The sequence below is a fragment of the Elgaria multicarinata genome, chromosome 2, assembly GCF_023053635.1.
Source record: "Elgaria multicarinata webbii isolate HBS135686 ecotype San Diego chromosome 2, rElgMul1.1.pri, whole genome shotgun sequence".
Lineage (NCBI taxonomy): Eukaryota > Metazoa > Chordata > Lepidosauria > Squamata > Anguidae > Elgaria > Elgaria multicarinata.
Window position 1 is genome coordinate 158,538,998 of NC_086172.1, and position 20,158 is coordinate 158,559,155.

Consider the following 20,158-nt stretch of genomic DNA (forward strand, 5'->3'; position numbering starts at 1 on the left):
GCATACTTTCTGTAAACAGGAACGCAGTTCCTTCTGCCATGTAAATATTCAGAGCATTAAAATGAACAAACAAAAATAAAGTCAAAAAGTTGTTTACTTTGAGGCGTCACTTTCCAAATACTTCCAGATGGAAAAGTGCCTTCGTATCACCAAAAATGAGAGGAGAGATCTGCTTTACTTCTATGCAAATACAGTGTTTTTTCTTTGGATATGTGATTAGCTGGTCATACCTGTGTATAGGTTCCTGTTAACCAGATTGCCCTTGGGATTTCCTGCTGTATGAGTTTAGGATGTGTGTGTGTGTCATTTAGAAAAAAACTAGCATTGCTCTGCCTCATCTCATGTTCACTTGAACATAATTTATCGTAGCACAGAAAATAATGGCATTTGCTTGTTATGCATTTTAGGGTGACAAATTTGCCAACAAGGATATTGTTGGCAAACCTGGACAACTAATGTATGTTCATGGAAACTCATGTTTGACACTGGAAAGAGGTCATGCATAAGATAAAGCAGATGCTTTGCCTACGTAAAACCCTAGGTTCCTACAACATCTGAGTAAAAGTATCTCAGGTAGCAGGTATGAGAAAGATCTTTGGTTGCTGAAACTCTAGAGAGCAGCCATTAAGAGTAGAAAATACTGGACCAGATGGACCAATAAAACTGCTTCATATAACTTTTGGAGCAGTGGTGATTTAAGTAATGTTCTATAGTTAAAGAGATATATGCTGTTATGAAAAGTGACATGTACACAATGGTTCAATTTTTTAATTTATTCAATAGATTTATATACTGCAGTCCATATTTAAAAATGTCTGTAAGCAGTTTTGCCTGTTATTCAGTTGCAGCATTTAAACACAAGATTTGCATGTGCTGGTGAGAGTGCATTAGTAGTAAACTACTAGCAAATGAGTTCTGAACTCATATATTAGGGGATTGGTTTGCCCCATATATTCAGTGATATGAACAAGTTCTTATCTAAAATAGATAGGCTAAAAAGCTTTAGGAGACATAGGGCAAGTGGGATGTGAAGGCCTTTCAAAAGAAGGAATGTTTTTAAAGGTTTTTTTTTAAGGGACTATATGGAACTTCCATGTTCAGAGGCAGTATGCAATTAAATACCAACTGCTGAAAGCAGCAGCAAGAGAGTTGTTGCCCTCATGTCCTGCTTGTGGGCTTCCCAAAGGCATCTGGTTGGCCACTGTGGAAACAGAATCCTGAATCCTGTGGACTTTTGGTCTGATCTAGCATTGCTCTCCTTATATTCTTAATATTAAGCAGGGGTTACAGGGCCAGGGGTAACCAACATTTTGGACCCATAGGCACATTTGGAAATTTGAAAAATTGCTGTATCATCACAAAATGGCTCCCACAGAGGATGTGGCTAGTCACATAATAGCTGCCATGGGGCCTGGTTAGTCAAAAGATAAGTAATTCACAGAAGAAGAAACGGAGTATAAGCAGAGGAAGAATTTGAATTCCAAAGCCAATCCACATATTTGACCCCACAGAAGCATAGCAAAGCATATTATCATTATAATCCTATGTACAGTATGCTTACACGGAACTGAGTAGGAATTACTTCTGAGTAGGCCTACATTGGATTGTTCTGCTCATTATATACACATACACCTTTCACACACAAAGGAAAAGAAATTAACATCAACCCCAAAAGGAAAGAAAAAGTTTTCCCTACCTTGACTCCAAGCTCAGCAACTCCATTGCGGACCTGACACTCCTACTTGCTTCCCTGCTTGGGAAGCTGGTGTGTGTGTGTGAGAGAGAGAAATGTGATAAGGGACTGGGAAGGAAGAGAAGACGAGCATGGTTAGGGTTTGGCAGGAGAAAGATAGTGAGATAAAGAGGTGAGAGGGAGAGCAAGAGCAAGGCTAGGAACTGGGAGAGGAGTAGAATAGTGAGGAAGGGGAGGGGAAAGAAGGAGAGGCTGGAGGCTAGAAGGGGAGAAACAGTGGGGTAAAAAGGTGATAGAAAGAAATATCAAGGCTGGTGGCTAGCAGTGAGGAGGAAATAGCAAGGTAGAGGGGGAGAGAAATAGCGAGGCAAGAGGCTAAGAGTGAAAAGAGAGAACACGGGCAAGATCTGTATGGGCAGAAGAAGATTGGAGGGGGCCAATTCATTCCTTCTCTTCTTGTTGACCAAACAGCTGATCACTAGCAGGGTCACGAAAAAGGAGTACCTGGTGCCCTAAAGTTTTTCAACTGAAAATATTTTTTTCAAAGGGGCCAGGGAATGGAATTCATGGGTTCCATTGGAGGTTCCTATGAACATTCTGGCACCTGTGATGCCACATTGCGGACCTCTGCTCTTGCCAGTGGTGGTAAATTTTGAAGTTTAGGGACTTATCATGGCAGTCCCCATAGCGGCCACATTCTCAAGGAGAGTAGAAAATTGCATGCAGCTGTGTTGGTCCATATTAACAAAGTTTTTATCTGCTAGGAGCAAGTCCTTTGTAAAGCTAATGGGTCTTAATTACTCATCCAAGAACAACCCAAACCAAAACACTTTACATTGCAACAAGGAACAATATATTATTTCTGGGAAAATTCATTCCCAAAAAGCTATTGTGAAGATTGCAGCTAAAGTCAGAGAGAACAGAGAATTCTGAGGGGGGTGGCAGAGGACATCAGCATCCCTGTAAATTAAAAATTGCCAGTATTGCATCGCTGCAAACCCTGGCTCCACTACCCCACTGGGCCTTGGAGAAAGGGCCTAGGGAGCATTTTGTACTCCTGAGTATTCTGCATGCTCCATGTTTGGGTTGTTTCTATTCCACTATCGTGGAATGGGCTTAAGAGAAATAGAAATACCAAATAGTTTAGCAATGCCCGCCACGTTTCAGGCTATATGTGATTATTCCTTAGCATCAGTTACCTATATGTCTAGTTAGTGTGTTATATTTCTTTTTATACATTAACCAAAACAAATGCTCCTTGATTTTTTGCAATTAAATCTTCAATACATCTACAGCTACCCTTTAAAGCCTTGTTGTGAATCTTGCTTCCACAAATTGAAATCTTTCCCCACTGAAACTTGAAACAGTGCCTCAGAATAGTCTTACAATTGAGAAGACTGGGCAGTCTTTATGTAAATTTACACTGACTCTTTCCAGGAATGCCATGTTTTAATTAATTAATTTATTAACTGTTACCTTCCAGGCATTGTGGCTAAAGCAAATAATAATGTAGGTATATGAGGAGAGTGTATATCTCAGCTTCATAAACACAGGGAATGTGGAATTTCACTAGAGTTCAATGTAGTTGCAGAAACAGCGAACTGTGACTAGCCAGCCAGTTTATTGTGCCAGGTTCTGTTTGCAAGCTGTTCTCCATTCAATCGGTTTACATTGCTGTGTGCCTTAGTGACTGCACAATTGTTAAATCATGTGCCTCCCCAAAAACCAGCAGTTGGACAAATGCTGTCTTTTATATTCTTCTTTGTGCACTCTTTGTGAAGTTATATTGCAGGGCAAAGCAAGTGTAAGGTATTATTTAAGAGTGGATTTGTGAATAGTCACACTCCTGATCACCTGTGGTGAGCCAGGATTTACTCCAGAGGACTTTTGTAAATTGAAAGAAAGGTTGCTCTCTTTCCTTCAGGCTATCAGCATGCTACAAATTACTCCTGAAGGTACTGTATATGTAGATAGGCTAGTAAAAATGTTGTGGGCTAGTAACTTTTGTGAACTTATTTATAAGGCTATTTCAGAGTTCCTGGAGAACTACATTTCAGTGCTATATTGTACCAACTTTGCATTGGTTTATATGGTGGCATGGGGCACATGTTTATGATGGCGGGGGGGTAGCAGCTGGGAGACATTCCAAATTGTGTTGCTAACCTATGCTTCCCTTTGTGATTCTGGCTCCTGTTTCCAACTTCACTAAGTTTACTCCACAGCCTCTCTAATAATACGACATTCTGATCCACCAATCATTTGTGAGCCCAGGACTTCAATGCACACATGAACTTGCCCATTCCTTACTCACTTCAATGGAGGAAGCACCTCTGCATGCACATTGGTTTGTGCATGTGACACTATTCCTTCAAAGGATGAATGGGGAAGCCAACTCGTGCCAGAGCTCTGTAAGCACATCAAATTCTAGACAAGTGCACAATGGCATATATGGTTATGGTGTGAAGAAAACTGGCAATCCAGCACATCTGGAAATGACTTCTCCCTGCAGTGGTTATTATAATTTAGACTAGTTTAAACTTTTTGAGTCTAAGTTGCACATGTGCCCCAATTAACACTGTTTTTTTTTTTGCCTTGTTACAATAAATCATCCTAAATAATCACATGACAGGCAACTTTTATTCAAATTTAATGCAAACAATAAAAACTAAAAATATAACACCTTTATATACACTGCACACACCCATCCCTCCCCCTAATCAAACCCCATAGTTTAAAAAAGTTGTAACAAAACAAAACAAAAACCCTCATAAGTGCATTATAGCACAAAATTAATTGCACATATGCCTATGGAAATAATACAGCAATCAGGCCATAGAGTGCTAGAATCTTCTGAAAACATCCTAGAATATTCTTTGAATAATTCATATATGATAACAAATGTTTTTATCATCATCAACATCACCATAATCTATTAATACATGCCACCATTCTACATGCTGTAACTGTGGGGCTTATTATAAAGGCCTACATTTTCTATCTTTTAAATTTACAGCCACTTCTATACTGCTGCATTGACTTTTACAAAAGCCAGTAGAATTTATACAAATTTGATATAACTGCAGAAATATTTTTGTAAAAAATCAGTTTCCCAGATCCAGGAAATCACTGTAGCAGCATAAAGTCACATACTCACTACTGAGCCTGTATTTCTCAAGAGCAGGCTGCTGTTTGGAGATGTGAGTTGGGGTAATGCATGCAGTTTTCCATACATGGAAGCCAGTGCTCAAGCCATCTTGTTTTTCTCATCCAGTAACCTCTTACAAACCCAGTCCAACTGACCTCTGCATGAAAACCTTTCTGTACATAGATTTCTGTCATTGGATTGGGAAAATGGGTAAGAGAGGTAGCATGTACTATGTGCAAATAAATGTAAACCAACTGTGTAAAAAAAGATGGTAAAAAGAATCAAGTGAAAGTTCAATATTCAGGGGAACGTTTTAGTGGGAGTCATTGCCTCCTAGGTGCATAGATACTTTTGAATCTCCTGAGGTTTGACACAATGTTTTCTGCAGTGCACATCCAGTTACCTCATTGGAGATGTTCCTGGTTTATGGACATGTGAATGGGGATTTCAAATCTACAGGTTATCTACACGTCTGATAGGAGGAAAAACTAGGAAAGCATTTTCTGTGCTTCTTTTTCTTCAATGCATTGGATAAAAGAAAAGTGAGTGTTTCCCTAAGAATTGTCAGTCACCCTGACTTCTTAACTTCTCTATAATATCAACTCTGGATTGTAGATTAAAGAATTAGTACCATTGCTCCACACACAACCAGTTAGAACATTTCAAGTTGTGATTATTAAAAGCTATAAACAATTGCAATCTTCTTAATATTACTGTACATGGTGTGTGTGTTTTACTTAATGGTAAAAACTGTGCTATGTTTTCCTTATTATACCCCAGCCCTGCATTACAATATAAAAGTTTCTGATAGTTCTGTTCACCAGCTATGCTACAGTCTATTTTGGACTTCTGCACTAAGCACTGTTGAGATGTATATAACAAATTCTATTTAAATCTGCTTGATTCTACTTTGGTAGCTTAGCTTCAGTGTCACTAGGGTTACTCTTCTAAAACAAACAAAACCATATGATCAAGGCTCTAATCATGAACTACAACACTTCTGAACAGGCAATTATAATAAAATTCAATTGTAAAATTTCAATTGTAAAAAGTCCTATTTAGCTGAAATTCACAACCCAATTCAGTGGAAGTTGATCCAATAACCATTTGCAGTTGTGCAAACTACTATCACTGTTTTCCAGCAACAGCAGCCTGACCTAAATCTACTCTTTCTGTCATTGTTGCTATAACAGAAGAATTAAATAGCATTCCACGACATCAGAACTGAAGGGCGATGTAGTACAATAGACTAAAATAAAATTCTATCTGATTCTTACACCTATTTAATATAATATACATGTATATTTCTTATGGTTAAAATGTTCCATTCTTACTTGGTAAGTTTAATTTTTATTGAAGCTGTGAGTTCTTCATAAGATCAAAAATTTACAAAATGGCATGTTGAGAGAACAACAACAACAACAAAACTGTTAAAGGATCAGGACTTTTGTCACTAAGGAATAATGTCAATAACATTAGACTGATCAGCTAAAGTAGAAGAAAAAACAGTGAATGAGGTGGTGTCAAATGATACAAAAATAACAGCTGGAAATGGATAGTCCAGCAAACCACGCAAAAATAAAGCCCAACGGATGGACTAAACATGTTGAAATGAACCATTTAAGGGATTTTTTAAAAAAAGATCTTTTCATCAGACCCAGATGCCTTTGAACCGTTCACAAAATAAATGTGTTCTCCACCTGAGTAATCTTTATTGTCTTTGGGTATTCAGCCGGTCATGCAGACAAACATAATGTGTGAACCAGCAGATTGTGAATATAGCTGCTGCAATTCCTGTAATTCTCACAGCTTGAAAAAAAATGCTACTACAATAGTAATCGTGTGTTCACTGTTTCACACATTACATTTGTCTGTGTGAGTGTGTATTTTGAGACAACCTATGTGAGCTGGCCCTGACTGTTCTTTTGCCTTCTCCTTACATAACTGGTAGTATTGAGATGCCTAGCATTTCAAAGTTGTTGCATTTTTGTCTGCAAAGTAGTGTAGTACTTTTCCTTCCACTTGCTCTCAGTGACCTTTACCCTGATTTCCATACCTGTTCCTCTTCCCCATACTCTAAATATTGTTGGATTTGCTCTTTCTGCAATTCTGATTTATAGACATTCTTTTTTCCTTCTTCTTACATAGCAAAGGAAGTCTTTTCTTCCATATCAGTTTATCGGACTTCCATATCTCCATCATGTGATTGTGCTCTATCATAAATATGACTGTCACTCCATGAAATGATTGACTGCCAGGTTCATCTGAGGTCACTGGGTGAAATCATGCTGTAGATAGCGAAGCAATCTCCCAGGCAGAGGCAAAGTGTCAATAAGCGAAATTCGATTCTTCCCAATCACACTTCGAACTTTGATCCGGCAGAGGTGAGCAAGTGGCCTTGGTGGCTCTGGAAAAGAAGAAATATTCTCAAAGTCCCAAAGAAGTCGTCAGAGAACTAACTGTACAAACTTTTCATAGAATTGCATGTATTTATTTTAAATGTTTCTATACTACCCTTCAATTAAAAGAATCCAGCAACATTAAAAATATATAACCACAATAGAACAACAATAACCATTAAAAAGATAGACCAGTTCAGATGATTAAGAACTTGGCTCATTAAAGTGCAGGTGCTTTAGGTACCTGTTCACAGTTGCATCAGTCCTCCCTTCGCATCAAAGCAAACAACTATGGCTAATAGGTTCAAAACAAGCCAGGATATAAAAGCCCACTTTAACACGTGGCTTAATATTCTGGCTTATTTAGAAATCATTAACCATAGTTTTAATTGAGACATAACAGTAAGCTATGGGTAACTGCAGTTCCTGGTTTGTTTTGCTGCTTGTGTGAAGGAAGTGGCTGCTTGAAATTTGGACATATCTCAGCTTATTAAGTAAAGATGATCATCCAAGCATTGCCAATGTGTTAAGATAATAAGCCAAACACAATCATGCTGTGGTATGTTCTGGCAAAAGAAACAAGATGTCCTCCCACCCCTTGTGGTTTTGTGAGCTGTTGAGCTACACATTCAGCAAGTTCTTGTGCCTAGAACATTTCTACCTGATATGATAACTTTTAAAAAAATATACAGAGGATCATTCAAACATAAGACTGTGACCTGCAGTCTTTAAGTAATTCATCAAGAGCTGTGCTATGTGATTCTGCTGTTTGTGTAGCTTAGAAAAAGGGTGAGTAAGGGGAGACATGACAGAGGTGTAGAAAATTATTCAGGGTGTGGAGAAAGTGGATAGGGAAATATTTTTCTCCCTCTCACATAATACTAGAACTTGGGGTCATTCCATGGAGCTGCTTGAAAGGGGATTCAGGACAGATAAAAGGATGTGCTTCTTCACACAGCATATAGTTAAATGAGCAAATTCACTTCCGTAAGATGTAGTGATGGCCACCACTTTGGAGGGCTTTAAAAGGAGATTTGAAAAATTCATGGAGGAATTTAGGGGTGAGCAAACACACCCTTCCCGCCTCCACAGACACTCACCTGTTACTGGCCAATCCCGCTTGCTGGGCTGTGAGAGACTTTTCTGAGGCTCGGCTTGGTGAGTGGTTGGCAGCTGCCCACACTGACTTCCCCTTTGCGTTAATGGCAGCCTCAATTTCTGGAGCCTTTACTAGGGTGACCATATGAAAAGGAGGACAGGGCTCCTGTATCTTTAACAATGGCATAGAAAAGGGAATTTCAGCAGGTGTCATTTGTATATATGGAGAACCTGGTGAAATTCCGTCTTCATCACAACAGTTAAAGCTGCAGGAGCTATACTAGAGTGACCAGATTTAAAAGAGGGCAGGGCACCTGCAGCTTTAACTGTTGTGATGAAGAGGGAATTTCACCAGGTTTCCCCGTATATACAAACGACACCTGCTGAAATTTCCTTTTCAATACAACTGTTAAAGATACAGGAGCTCTGTCCTCCTTTTCATATGGTCACCCTACCTTTACCCTTACGTTAAAGGGGCTTTACCCTTGTGTAAATGGGGCCTTTATGGCTGCCACTGATGCAGCAGGGGAAGTGTGTGATTTCTGGAGGCTCCCCCTTTGTGTTAATGAAGTCTGCCATTAACTGGGGGTGGGGGGAGTGTGCAATTTCAGCAGCCAAGCACTCATGGGGACCTCATGAGTGCTTGAGTGCAGGTCCATGCTTGCACCGACTGTGCCTGACTAGGTCTGCAGGCACGGACATGGGGGGTGCATTGGACTCCCGGACCCAGTTGGGCAGTTGCGACATGCCTAATAGTGCTATCTGTGGCTACTAGTCCTGATTGTTCTGTACTACCTCCAGTATCAGAGCAAGTATACCTATGTACATCAGTTGCTGGGGGACATGGGTAAAAGGTTTCTGTTGCATTCATGTTCTGCTTGTGGGTTTCCTGGTTGACAGCTGGTTGACCACTGTGAACAAAATGCTGGATTAGATAGACCCTTGGTCTGATCCAGCATGGCTCTTATGTTCTTATGACTCTTGAGAATGAGAGGTGTAAAATTTTATAACAATGTTTTTAAAATTGCTGCGTGAGCAAAGAAAATCACTAGGTTTAGTTCAGAGCTGGATACATTGATGAAGGGTATCTTGTAACTTTCTATTGCTGTACCTTGGTTGTGGCCTGGAATTGTATATGATATCAGTTCAACACTCTTGGGAGATGTGGAATACTAAAACTTTTAGCATTCCACACTTTTGCTTGTTTTTCATTGTCAAAACTTCCAGTCTAAATTGATCCAAAAAGGAAATCAACCTGCTCATTCTGTTTTGTCTCTTCCCTCAAAAATCTGTTTTTAATTTTATTTATTTATTTGTTTATTTGTTTATTACATATTTATGCTTCCCAACAGCCTAGGCTCTCTGGGAAGTTTACAACTAAAACCATAAAATCCAATTTAAAACTTTAAAATCACATAAAACCAGAATAAGTTACAGTCCAGGGAAGACTTGTTTAAAAAGATATGTTTTTAAGAGGCGCTTAAAAGATTTTTCATTTTCTGCTTCACAAACCATACGAAGGAGCGTTTTCCAGAGGGTGGGTGCTGCTACAGAGAAGACCCGCTGTCGAGGTTCTTCATGACAACATTCTCTATCAAAATGCGTTATGCTAATTGGCACAGTTCATCTAATATTTTATTTTTTGTAATAACATATTGTGATGGCACATGCTTGAATATAGAAGGTTTTGTCTAGGGCAGGGGATTGTTGCTGGTCACCTGGGCCAGCTACTGTGAACCTCAGAGCAATGTGGGTCAATTTTGTTCTAGCGTAAAAAAACTCATTTATATTAACCAACCTGCTTTGGTTTTAATGTTAGACCAGTCTTCATAACTGTCAATATGCTCCTTCAGCCGGGAGCAAAGTTGTACATTGCCCACATAATCCAAAAGAACATCGATAATGGGCCCTGCCCAACGACTCATCTCCGGGGCTGAAACCATTTCACAAAACTAGAGGAGGGAAAGGAGATGTGCATTATTTATTATGTATCATAAGACATGGTTTTGCACATGAATTGTGGGGACGCACAATGCTTCCGGTTTTCAGCAACAGCTTACAAATGCTATGTTGGTAGATCGTTACTGTGGTGTTCGAACCTTAAGTTAACCTAAAGTTTGTTCTTCAGTTAATCAACCCACAAATAGCTGCCAAATGCTCCTGTTACATGCAAACAGTCCTGTTACATTACTGCTTTATTTTATGCCAACTGTAAGCTAGATGATTTTCAAAAAAATCTCCAGCAATAAAACTCAAAGAAGCTCATGACTTCTGCAGGGAAGGCTCAAGTTTGCAGAAGATATTCACCTGACTGCTATACAAGTCAGTCATAGAGGAGATTATCAACACATTATTCAGAAAGAAGTAGTAGCTTGATATGCTAGAATTCTTGACACTACCATTTAAGGATAGAGGTGGGATGGTTGCATTCTCTCCCTGCATGTAGTAAACAAGCATATCAGAGAGAAAGGTTTTAACACAGGCCTCTCCCTGATGTGCATACTACTGAGCATCCAGCTTACTACTGAGTACTCAGAAATATGATCCCCAACCTGCAGTCTGAGGTTATACAGATCAGAATTCTATCACTTAAGTCTGTGCAATTTGTGTACTGTCTCTCAGACACTGTTCTTGGTGTTCTGCAGATGCCAAAAGTTCCCATTTTTAATGTCTGGTCATGGGAAGCTCTGAAATGCATAGCCTGGATAAATATTTGCCTCATTCTTAGCTCTTTAATGTGTTAACACAACTCATTCTTTAGTTCTTTAATGTGTTAACACAACAGGTTGCAGCTTGATTTGCCCACATGTCCATAATATCACAAAATGCAAGGCTCCAGAGCATCAACATCTGCACAATGTTGTATCTAAAGATGCAGTTCTGTTGATGGAAGCAATTCCATCAGTGGAATCAGGAGGTGGACAGTTCTCACTTCCTCCTGCAGTTACCCCCATGCATGCACCCTCAAAATCTGTTCTGGAAGCCTAAAAAACTCTTCAGGGGGAGGACAGAGGGGGAAAGTCCCACCATACTAGTAGACTTCAGCTAGCACAATGTTGGATTTAACCCAGGATCCTTGTGTGTCACAGTCCAGTGCCCTGCTCCTAACACACCAGCATCTTCATGATAAAATATTGGTCTAGCTATAAAAACGTATTTCTATATTAAGAGAAATCTCTCCTGACTAGATGTTAGAAGAGAACAAGAATGCAAAAATGCACTGTCGATAATAGCTCTTTTGCTCTTTGTGAAATAGTTTAAATGCCTTCAAGTGGTATTCAAATAAAATACCTCTCAAGGTTACATCCCATATTCTAAGCCGCTTAGCAAATTCAGTGCCTACAAGTTCCTATCCATATATAGCCAAAGCAGCACTATTCACACATTATCAGAAGGCTTAGGGGTACACCAAGGTTTACAGAAAGTACAAAATATCTTTACGGGAAACAACATTTTAAGGTGAGAAAATTTCAAAAAAGTCCAAAGGCAACTAAGTGGGTTGGATCCAGATTAGGGATACTGAAACCAAGGGGTCAAGTTAATCATAACAACCCTAAATCATAACTTGGGACCAGGATACCTTACCATCCTGCCTGATCACTGAGGTCATCGGAAGCCATACTCCTGGTGGTTCCAGTTAGACCTGTGGTCCGACTGGAATCCACCAGGAGAAGAGCCTTTAGTGTGGTGGCCCCTTCTCTGTGGAACTCTCTGCCCCTGGAAGTCAGGCAAGCGCCAACATTAGGCTGCTTCTGGTGCCTCCTGAAAACAACTGTTTCGAGAAGCCTTCCTCAACTGACTAGCCACTGTTTTTCTGGTTCCTTTTTTTTAATTTTAAAATTTCAATTTTAATTTGCTTTTTAATCTTCTTTCTTTTACTGTTCATACTGATGTTCACTGCTCTGGAATCTGTGTCAGATAACTGGGCAGTATATAAATAATAATAATAATAGTAATAATAGTAATAATAATAATAATAATAATAATAATAATAATAATAATAATAATAATATCATCTCATTGATTTCAGTGGGTCTATTCTAAGAAATACAACATCTGTATTGAACCTGTTAGGTTCAGTGGGCATGAATGTTAAGGTGGGGTGGGGTGAAATATCCTGAAAGGAAGTATAGCTGGCTGGAATCCTGAGCATTTTGTTTGCAGGTCTCACTTCTTTGTAATATGGAAATTTCTAATTTAATATTAACCATTTCTCTTTTCTGTTCCACAGACATGGAGAACTGGATTAATGTTGATGATTCTTTTAATACTTTTCAGTGTAGAAAATTACTTACGATGCTTAGAACCTTATTTATATTCATGATCCTAAGAAGTAAGTAAGACTGATAGATGCTCAGTTTGGCCAAAGCGACCCAGTGAATTCCATGGCCAAGCAGAAATTTTTGTAAAAGAGAAACTACTAGGTGAAGCCTCAAACCACATATATAAGAATGTAGTGAGCAAGCTTAAAGTTACTAAGATGTTGGACACAGTTGAGTTTGATCACTTCTCATTGTCTGTGCTGTGTTTCTGTCTTCCTCTGGGATTATGTTGAGCTAGGCCGATAATTATGTTAGCTGAATACTGTACTATCACCCAGGCTGGTACTGGCTCTCCAGAATTTCAGATAGCCACTTCCTAGTCTTGCTATTTGACATACTTTGAACTGGAGAAGCTGGAGACTGAACCTGGAGCCTTTTCTAAGGAAAGAACATGTTGTTACCTATATGAGTGGAGAGAGTTCTATGGCACTCCTCCAAAAACCATAGAAATGAAGAGATAGTAAGAGTAGACTTACCTGTATGGCATTTTGCTCTTTATTCACCTGGGGATCATGATACCTGTCCCTCCTAGTATCAATGGGAGGATGTGGGCCACTTCCATACCGACACTGAAAACAGGAGTTGGCATCACAGCCCAGATCCATCAGAAATTTCAGCAGAACAAGGTACTTCATAGAGAACATGATGGTAGCGGGGAAAGTAGTAGGGTGGGAAGCAACGTAGGCATCAATGTTTGCTCCATAATCAAGGAGAAGCTTCATTGTCTTCAAGCAGCCATGCCGGATGGAGATGAGCAGTGGGTTGATGAGATCAACGTTGGGGTTGGCCCCAGCCTCAAGCAGCAGCTCAGTAGCATAGACATTGTTGTTAACAACTGCAAAATAGAGGACAGTGGTGCGCCTGTCCTCATAGAGTCGAGAGCGTTCAGAAGAGAGGGTGAAGTTCACATCAAAGCCAGCCTCAATCAGCTCTTCCAAGACATCGTCATGGTTGCGTTCAGCTGCGAAATGCAGAGGGCTGATGCCGCTGCGCTTGATTCGAGTACGGCTAGTCACTGGGAGCAGCATTTTCACAATCCTAGCAGAAATGAATCAAGGACCAGACCTAAGTTTGCTTTTCTAGTAAGGTTAGTGGTGTCATTGCAGCATCTAGGAGTCCAGTTATGCTAGGTGCTAGGGAAGCACTTAACAGCAACAAAAAATCTCAGCCCTCAAATTGTCTATGATTTATAATATAGAACCATCAGGCAAGAAAAGACAGATGGTCGCAACAGACCTGGGAATGAGCAATGACCTTGTTCACTAAAGCTGTGTACAGATCGTATTTTTTTTCACAGCCTTAAAGACAGTGTGATAAGACCATCATTGCCCTTGGGTTGCACACATTTGTTTGTTTTTCTGTCCCACTATGATCTGTGGTCAAACAGAGAACTGGTGGGGATAAACAGTTGGGAGTCAGCTGGGGATCAAATCTGCAGTTGGACATGAAGCTCTGTGGGTGACACTAACCCAGTGACTATTTCTCAACCTATCTCACATAATTGGGAAGACAAAGCAAGGGCAATCCTATACGTGCCACTCTGACATTGTTGGTGGCCATGTGAGTGGCAGTGGGAGCTGAAGGTAGTACCTGCAGGACAATGTTAAGTGGTGAAAAGGAACCAAAATGGGAAGGGTATCCTGGAAAGAAGCTGAATGATGGGAGATTCAGGATAGATAAAACGAAGTGCTTCTTCTTACAGTGCATAGTTAAACTATGGAATTCGCTTCCACAAAATGTGGTGATGGCTACAAACCTAGATGGTTTAAGAGGGGAATTGGACAAATTAATGGAAGATAAGGCTATCAATAGCTACTAGTCAAGATGGCCACATGCTGTTTATAGGATCAAAGGCCTCTGAATACTGGTTGGTGGAAAAGAATGATGGGAGAGGGCTGTTGGCTTCATGTCCTGCTTTTGGAATTCCCAGGGGAAATCAGTTGGCTACCGTGGAAAACAGGATGCTGACCTTAATAGGCCTTTGACCTGATCCAACAGAGTTCTTCTTATATTCTTACCAGCATGTTTTGCTTCACTACACTGCAACTTCCTGCTGCTTTTCCAGTATCCAACCTGAGCATGTGGGCTATTAGTCACCAATGATCATTCAAGAACATCAAGTGCCATTGAACAAGTGTCTTCAACTAGCCCTAGAAACATTAACTGCCCTTCAGGTTTCATCAGCAAACAATCAGCTGATATAAAATATGTCCTTTTTCCATTAGACAATTTCTTAGACTTCATTATTCATGTAAATTTTATCTAATGAAAAACAAATAATAAAAAACATAGAAACTAATAAATTAATGAATCCCAAATATGTGCATCTCTTATTTCTAGCCCAGTGCCTTAGTACCAATTGATTTTATAAGAAACATAAAACATTATCTGTAAAAAAAACCCAACAAAAAACCCAGGAGGAATATAATTCGGTGCGTATACAGTTGCTCTGAGCAGTTGCTTTCAGCGAATTGCTCAAAACACCTTTAGTTGCTTCAAACACTAACAACTTTATTGAATGAAAGTGGACAGTTCCATCTTAACCTGCAAGTCCCTGTTTATCTTTCAGTCCTCATGTGCTGTGCCTGCTACCACTTACAGTGACAGACAATTTTTTAACAATATATAGCAGGAATGAGGAACCTGTCACCCTCCAAATATCGTAGCCCAAGCCAGACATAGCCCCAGCCAACATGGCCAATGATTAAGGATGATGCGAAATATTCTCCAGCAACATCTGGAGGACCACCTGTGCTATATAGGGTGCTATGGTGAATGGCAACCCTTTCCAGATGTTCCTTCTTGAATTATGTAAACATTGACACCAGCTGTGGTGAAGAGTGGCAGGAGGCCAGCATAGGCTAGGGTGTTATCAGCACATGGACTGCAAGGACTGAGCCTGCTTACTGAGCACATCTGGTCCACAAAGATATACTCGATGCCAAAGAGCAGGATGGGTAGATGGGCAACATGAATGTTTTTATCTGAAACATTCCCAGACTGTTCAGTTTGAGACAGGCCTCTGGCATGAAACAGTTCAGTGTGAACAGTTAAAAGTTGGGGAAAGGTTTAAGCAGCTGGAGCAAGATTGTTAATGGAAAAGCCTTAGGAACAACAGCTACCAGCCTGCCCACCATTATCCATGGTATCGAGACATTATGCCCTCTTCAGAAGGAAATAATTAAAGCCTTGAGAGGAAACTCATGCATAGATCATTTCTCAAGGCAGAGAGGCTGACCTCACCCAGCAGTGATGTTCCCTGGAAGGCGGGAAGCCTGGGTGCTGTTTAGCTGGCGACTGTCCATCGCTAACAAATGCTTTCCAATAGCCATAATAGCTGAAAAGTCATACACGGCACTGAGAGGAGAGCACGCCAAACACCAGCATTAGTCATCCTGCAATCTACTGGGGTTTATTAAAATGTAAGGGTTGAGACTGTTATCCTGCTCAAGCATCCTTCCTACAGCTGAGTTAAAGAGACATTGCAAACTTTGTTTCTAGCTAGGGAAGGAATCACACACACACACACACACACCATTAATCCTAGAGGCCCCGGGTCACAGCCAGCTCTGAAAAGGGACCCTTATAATGAACAGAGCATGCCAAGGTCTTTTGGATGCAAATATAAATTAGAAACTACAAACTTGGCAGGCCACTAGATGGGGTAGGATGGACAGGTCAACATTCTACAACCTTCTGATTGCCTTGGTCTATTTCTACCTGGAAGGCTTGTGACTGGGAAGGGGGGTATTTTAACTAGTTGCTCCTTGGGCAATGGTTTCCTCCAGGTGAGATAATTTGTTTAAAGGAATGATCTAGGGCCTAATCTATACCCGGAAGCCTTCTGGGAGTGGGGAGGGATGATCATGGGGTTTTGCACTTCTGGGATCATCCCACAGGGGCTACACACCAGTGAGTTTTCCTGGAAGTAAAGGAGGGCCGTTTCAGGGTGCCATTTTTTTTTACAAGTGGAGACATTTGGGCAACAGCGTCGGTGTGATCCTGCACAAAGGTGTAATTTTTAAAACACACACACAACAAACTCGGTGCTGGAAGGCGCCAAGAGCCATCACAAACATGGCAAAAATGCTCTCCCCCTCACCCCTGGTGTCCATGTTCCTTGCCCATTTCCTGAGCCTCTCTATTCGCGGGGAAGAGGGAGGACCCTGGGAGGGAGAGCCATACTGCTCGCAGACCTTGGGATTGTCCCAAAACCAGAGAAAAAAATGGGACAAAAGCAGTCCCAGATATCCTGGGAGGACTGAGTGGACATTCATTTGTGTTGTACCCTGCCTTGATCCGGAGGGAGAGCCGGGTAACAAATAAATATATCATCATCATCATCATCGTCATCATCCCTGGTTCACCCTGGGATCAGCTGTGTGTCATTTGGACCTGCAGGGACGACCTTGAGCCCACCCCGGGATAAATGGCAGGTGTAGATTAGGCCTAGGTAGATGAAAAGCAATACCCCTATTCAAGCCACTCCAGGAACAGTGAAAGAATAATATTACACCAATAAGTCCAAGGAAAGCGATTCTGGTATGGGATAAACCACTGCTGTGTGAAGACTTGCTTTTAAGTGGCTGGAAGTTAAAGCAGTGGATGGTCAAGTACAAGCCCTAAACATCAACATTAGACAAGCCTGACGTGTGTTTTAAGACGTCCCCTTTACTAATGCTTGGGTGTGGCTAACAATATAATTTGAAAACAAATAGATATCCCTAGTAAAATACCAAACACACAAAATACAGTTTAAAAGGCATTTGTGTCAAGCAGGCTGGACAAGAGCCTCTTCTCCTTTAAACTGGCCGGGCACTGGAACATGGACAGTGACATAGTTCCACTGAAGATTAACACAGCATCTGACTTATTTGTTACCATCACAGATCAGGGCTTGGTATGCTGCAACATACTTTCCTAATGTGTTTAGTAGGGACAATTTGTACTTGTGATGAAATACTATTCAGACAATTTATTCAGCAGGTACATAGCACAATACATGCATAGAATGGTTGTGCGAACTGTTCCTAAGAAACTGCTAGGAAATGATTGCCTGGCTCCTTCTTTTTACCCTGATCCTATTGATGCTCTCTCTGCTTGTTCATTGGTTTTGTTCCCTCCCGTCCATAATGATGGGTTCATCATCTCACTCACCAGATCCCATAAACCCCGAATTACTCTTGCTAACGCAAAAAGCGGCTACTGTAATATGATGCTAATATTAATACCATCCGCAAATGAATAGACAAGGAAATATTTCCAACCACTCCTCAGCTACAAAGTTTCATGACTGTATGAGTTAAATAATATCTCACTAAAATCATGGAGATGATAAGATCCAGTAACCATATATGCCTTCCAAACAGGGAGGGAGCATCATGTACAATAAACAAAGGCCAAGCAACAAGGGTTGAAAAAATAGGAATAATCTCCTTGGCTTTTTTTGATGTTATGGAGCCTTCAGGTCCTGGCAGCGAGTGTGAATATGGAATTCCTGCAGAATTACGTATTAAATCCACATGCTTACAAAGAGAGGTCACCGTGAAGAGTGTTGTTATTCAGAATACAAAAGGATTAAAAATAACTGGCAAAGCCTGTCGTTTGAATAAATATTCTGTCCGACATTCTACAGATGGGAAGCTCTTTAACACTTTCATATCACAACTTTTTAACAAGTACTTGATCTTTAAATAGTAAGCAATATTGGATCTTCAACCTAATTCTGACCTCATGTATTGATGTGATTCAATTTTAACTAGATTTGCAAAACAAAATTCTGCACCATTTTGTTTTGCTTTTGAAATACAGAGGAGTCCAATAAGATTATTATTATTATTATTATTATGCTTCAGTAACAGCACTTTACCTGTAAGGTTGCCATTAAGCGAAAATCCATTGACTCCTGTTTTGTTAACTGGGAGTAATCCAAGAACAATTTGCCTTCAAAGGATTTGTGTCCTTCACTGAAGGCTTGTCAGCCATATGTCAGGGATGCTGTAGTGACAAGATTCCTGCACTGAGCAGGGGGTCGGACTAGTAGACCTCAAAGGCCTTTTTCAATTCTAAAATTCTGTGATTCTTTTTATGTGGTCCCACCCCACCCCATCCCCATGCTACTTGCTTTGCAGCCTGGCCAGCTTTATTTTATGTAAAGCTTAATCTGCCCTCTTTTGTATCTGGTCACTCTAGTATAGCTCCTGCAGCTTTAACTGTTGTGATGAAGAGGGAATTTCACCAGGTGCTGCATGCATATAAATAATATCTGCTGAAATTCCATTTTCTATACAACTGTTAAAAATGCAAAAGCCCTGTCCTCCTTTCCATATGGTCACCCTAGAGAAACTGCAATTGCAACTGCAAACTCATCCATTCAGACCCAGGGCTTTGAGTGCTTTGCTGTAAAAAGTTTGAATGTCTGTATTTTCAACCATGTTTGTTTGTGCTGCTGAAATAGGGTTGCCACCTCTTATTTCTGGCATGCTCCTTGTCTTTAACAGATTATAAGGCCAGGCAGGTACAACATGGTCCTACAATAATTTACCAAAATTCACTTTTTTTCATATGGGACAGAGAGAACTGAGGAAGAAAGCAAAACTGACAAATCCATCCATCCCTACCTTAATCCTGAGCTTGGTTAGTTAGAAATAAGTCCAACTGAAAATCATGGGTCTCACTCCTAAATGTCACTTCCAAGTGACTGTGGGATGGGCAGATGTGTTCTCCTGCATTATCTCAGGCTGTATCAGAGGTGGGTGTGACATGTTAGAATGAACTATATACCACTTCAGTCTGTAGACGAGGGTCATATTTTTGAATCCTTCCTCAGAAAAGAATCATCCTTGCAAATGGAAATCTAGCACTCCAGGGAGAAATGTTCTAGCCCACAGCCTTCAGTAGCTGTGTTGGGAGTTCTTAATGTAAGGGAGAAACCAAATGTGTGATTCCTCCAGATTTGATTGGCTTTGTGCAACTTGTGTATTGTACTCTGCTTTGGGAGTCAAGATGGTTGAAAAGCAAACTGCATATTTATGCAGATTAGGCGGAGAGATGGTGACTTGCCCAAGACTACCCAATGGCCAAATAAGATTTGAACGCCTGTAAATTAGAGTTATAGGATTATTTTTTTAAAAAATATGATTGAATTATTGAGTTGGAAAGGGCCAAAAGTCCAAGAAGAAGAGCTGCCCAACCCACCCATCAGCCTTCAACAAAACAGTCTTCACCACCATGTGTCAGAAGTAACAAAAGTGAGGTAGTACTTCAAACGTCATCATCAGAACAGTAGCTCCAGATCCACGTTGTAGGTGGGTGGCTGTTCTGGATAATCAGCCCCACCTATATAAGCTTTTATCCAAATTACAATCCAGTCTCCTTAAAACCAAACTTTCCCACAGCCGTTGTTTAAGTGTCCAGGTTTCATTCCCAACTGCTAGAAGTCTAAGGCCTTTGCTAGACCAGGCTATATCCTGGGGTGATACCCGGGATCGTCCCTGTGCGT

General features: G+C 40.5%; 1 protein-coding gene across 2 annotated transcripts in view; it reads right to left on the minus strand.

Moving 5' to 3' along the window:
* Positions 1 to 7,034: 7,034 nt before the first annotated feature.
* Positions 7,035 to 20,158, minus strand: part of ASB2 (ankyrin repeat and SOCS box containing 2) — a 33,412-nt gene continuing 20,288 nt past the window's right edge. For both annotated transcript variants that reach the window (XM_063117999.1, XM_063117997.1), the window contains 3 exons: positions 13,134 to 13,695; positions 10,134 to 10,287; positions 7,035 to 7,245 (listed from right to left, as the gene is read on the minus strand). In XM_063117999.1, the coding sequence (XP_062974069.1) occupies positions 7,109 to 7,245; positions 10,134 to 10,287; positions 13,134 to 13,695 (853 nt within the window). In that variant the 3' untranslated portion in view covers positions 7,035 to 7,108. The remainder of the gene's footprint in view (positions 7,246 to 10,133; positions 10,288 to 13,133; positions 13,696 to 20,158) is intronic.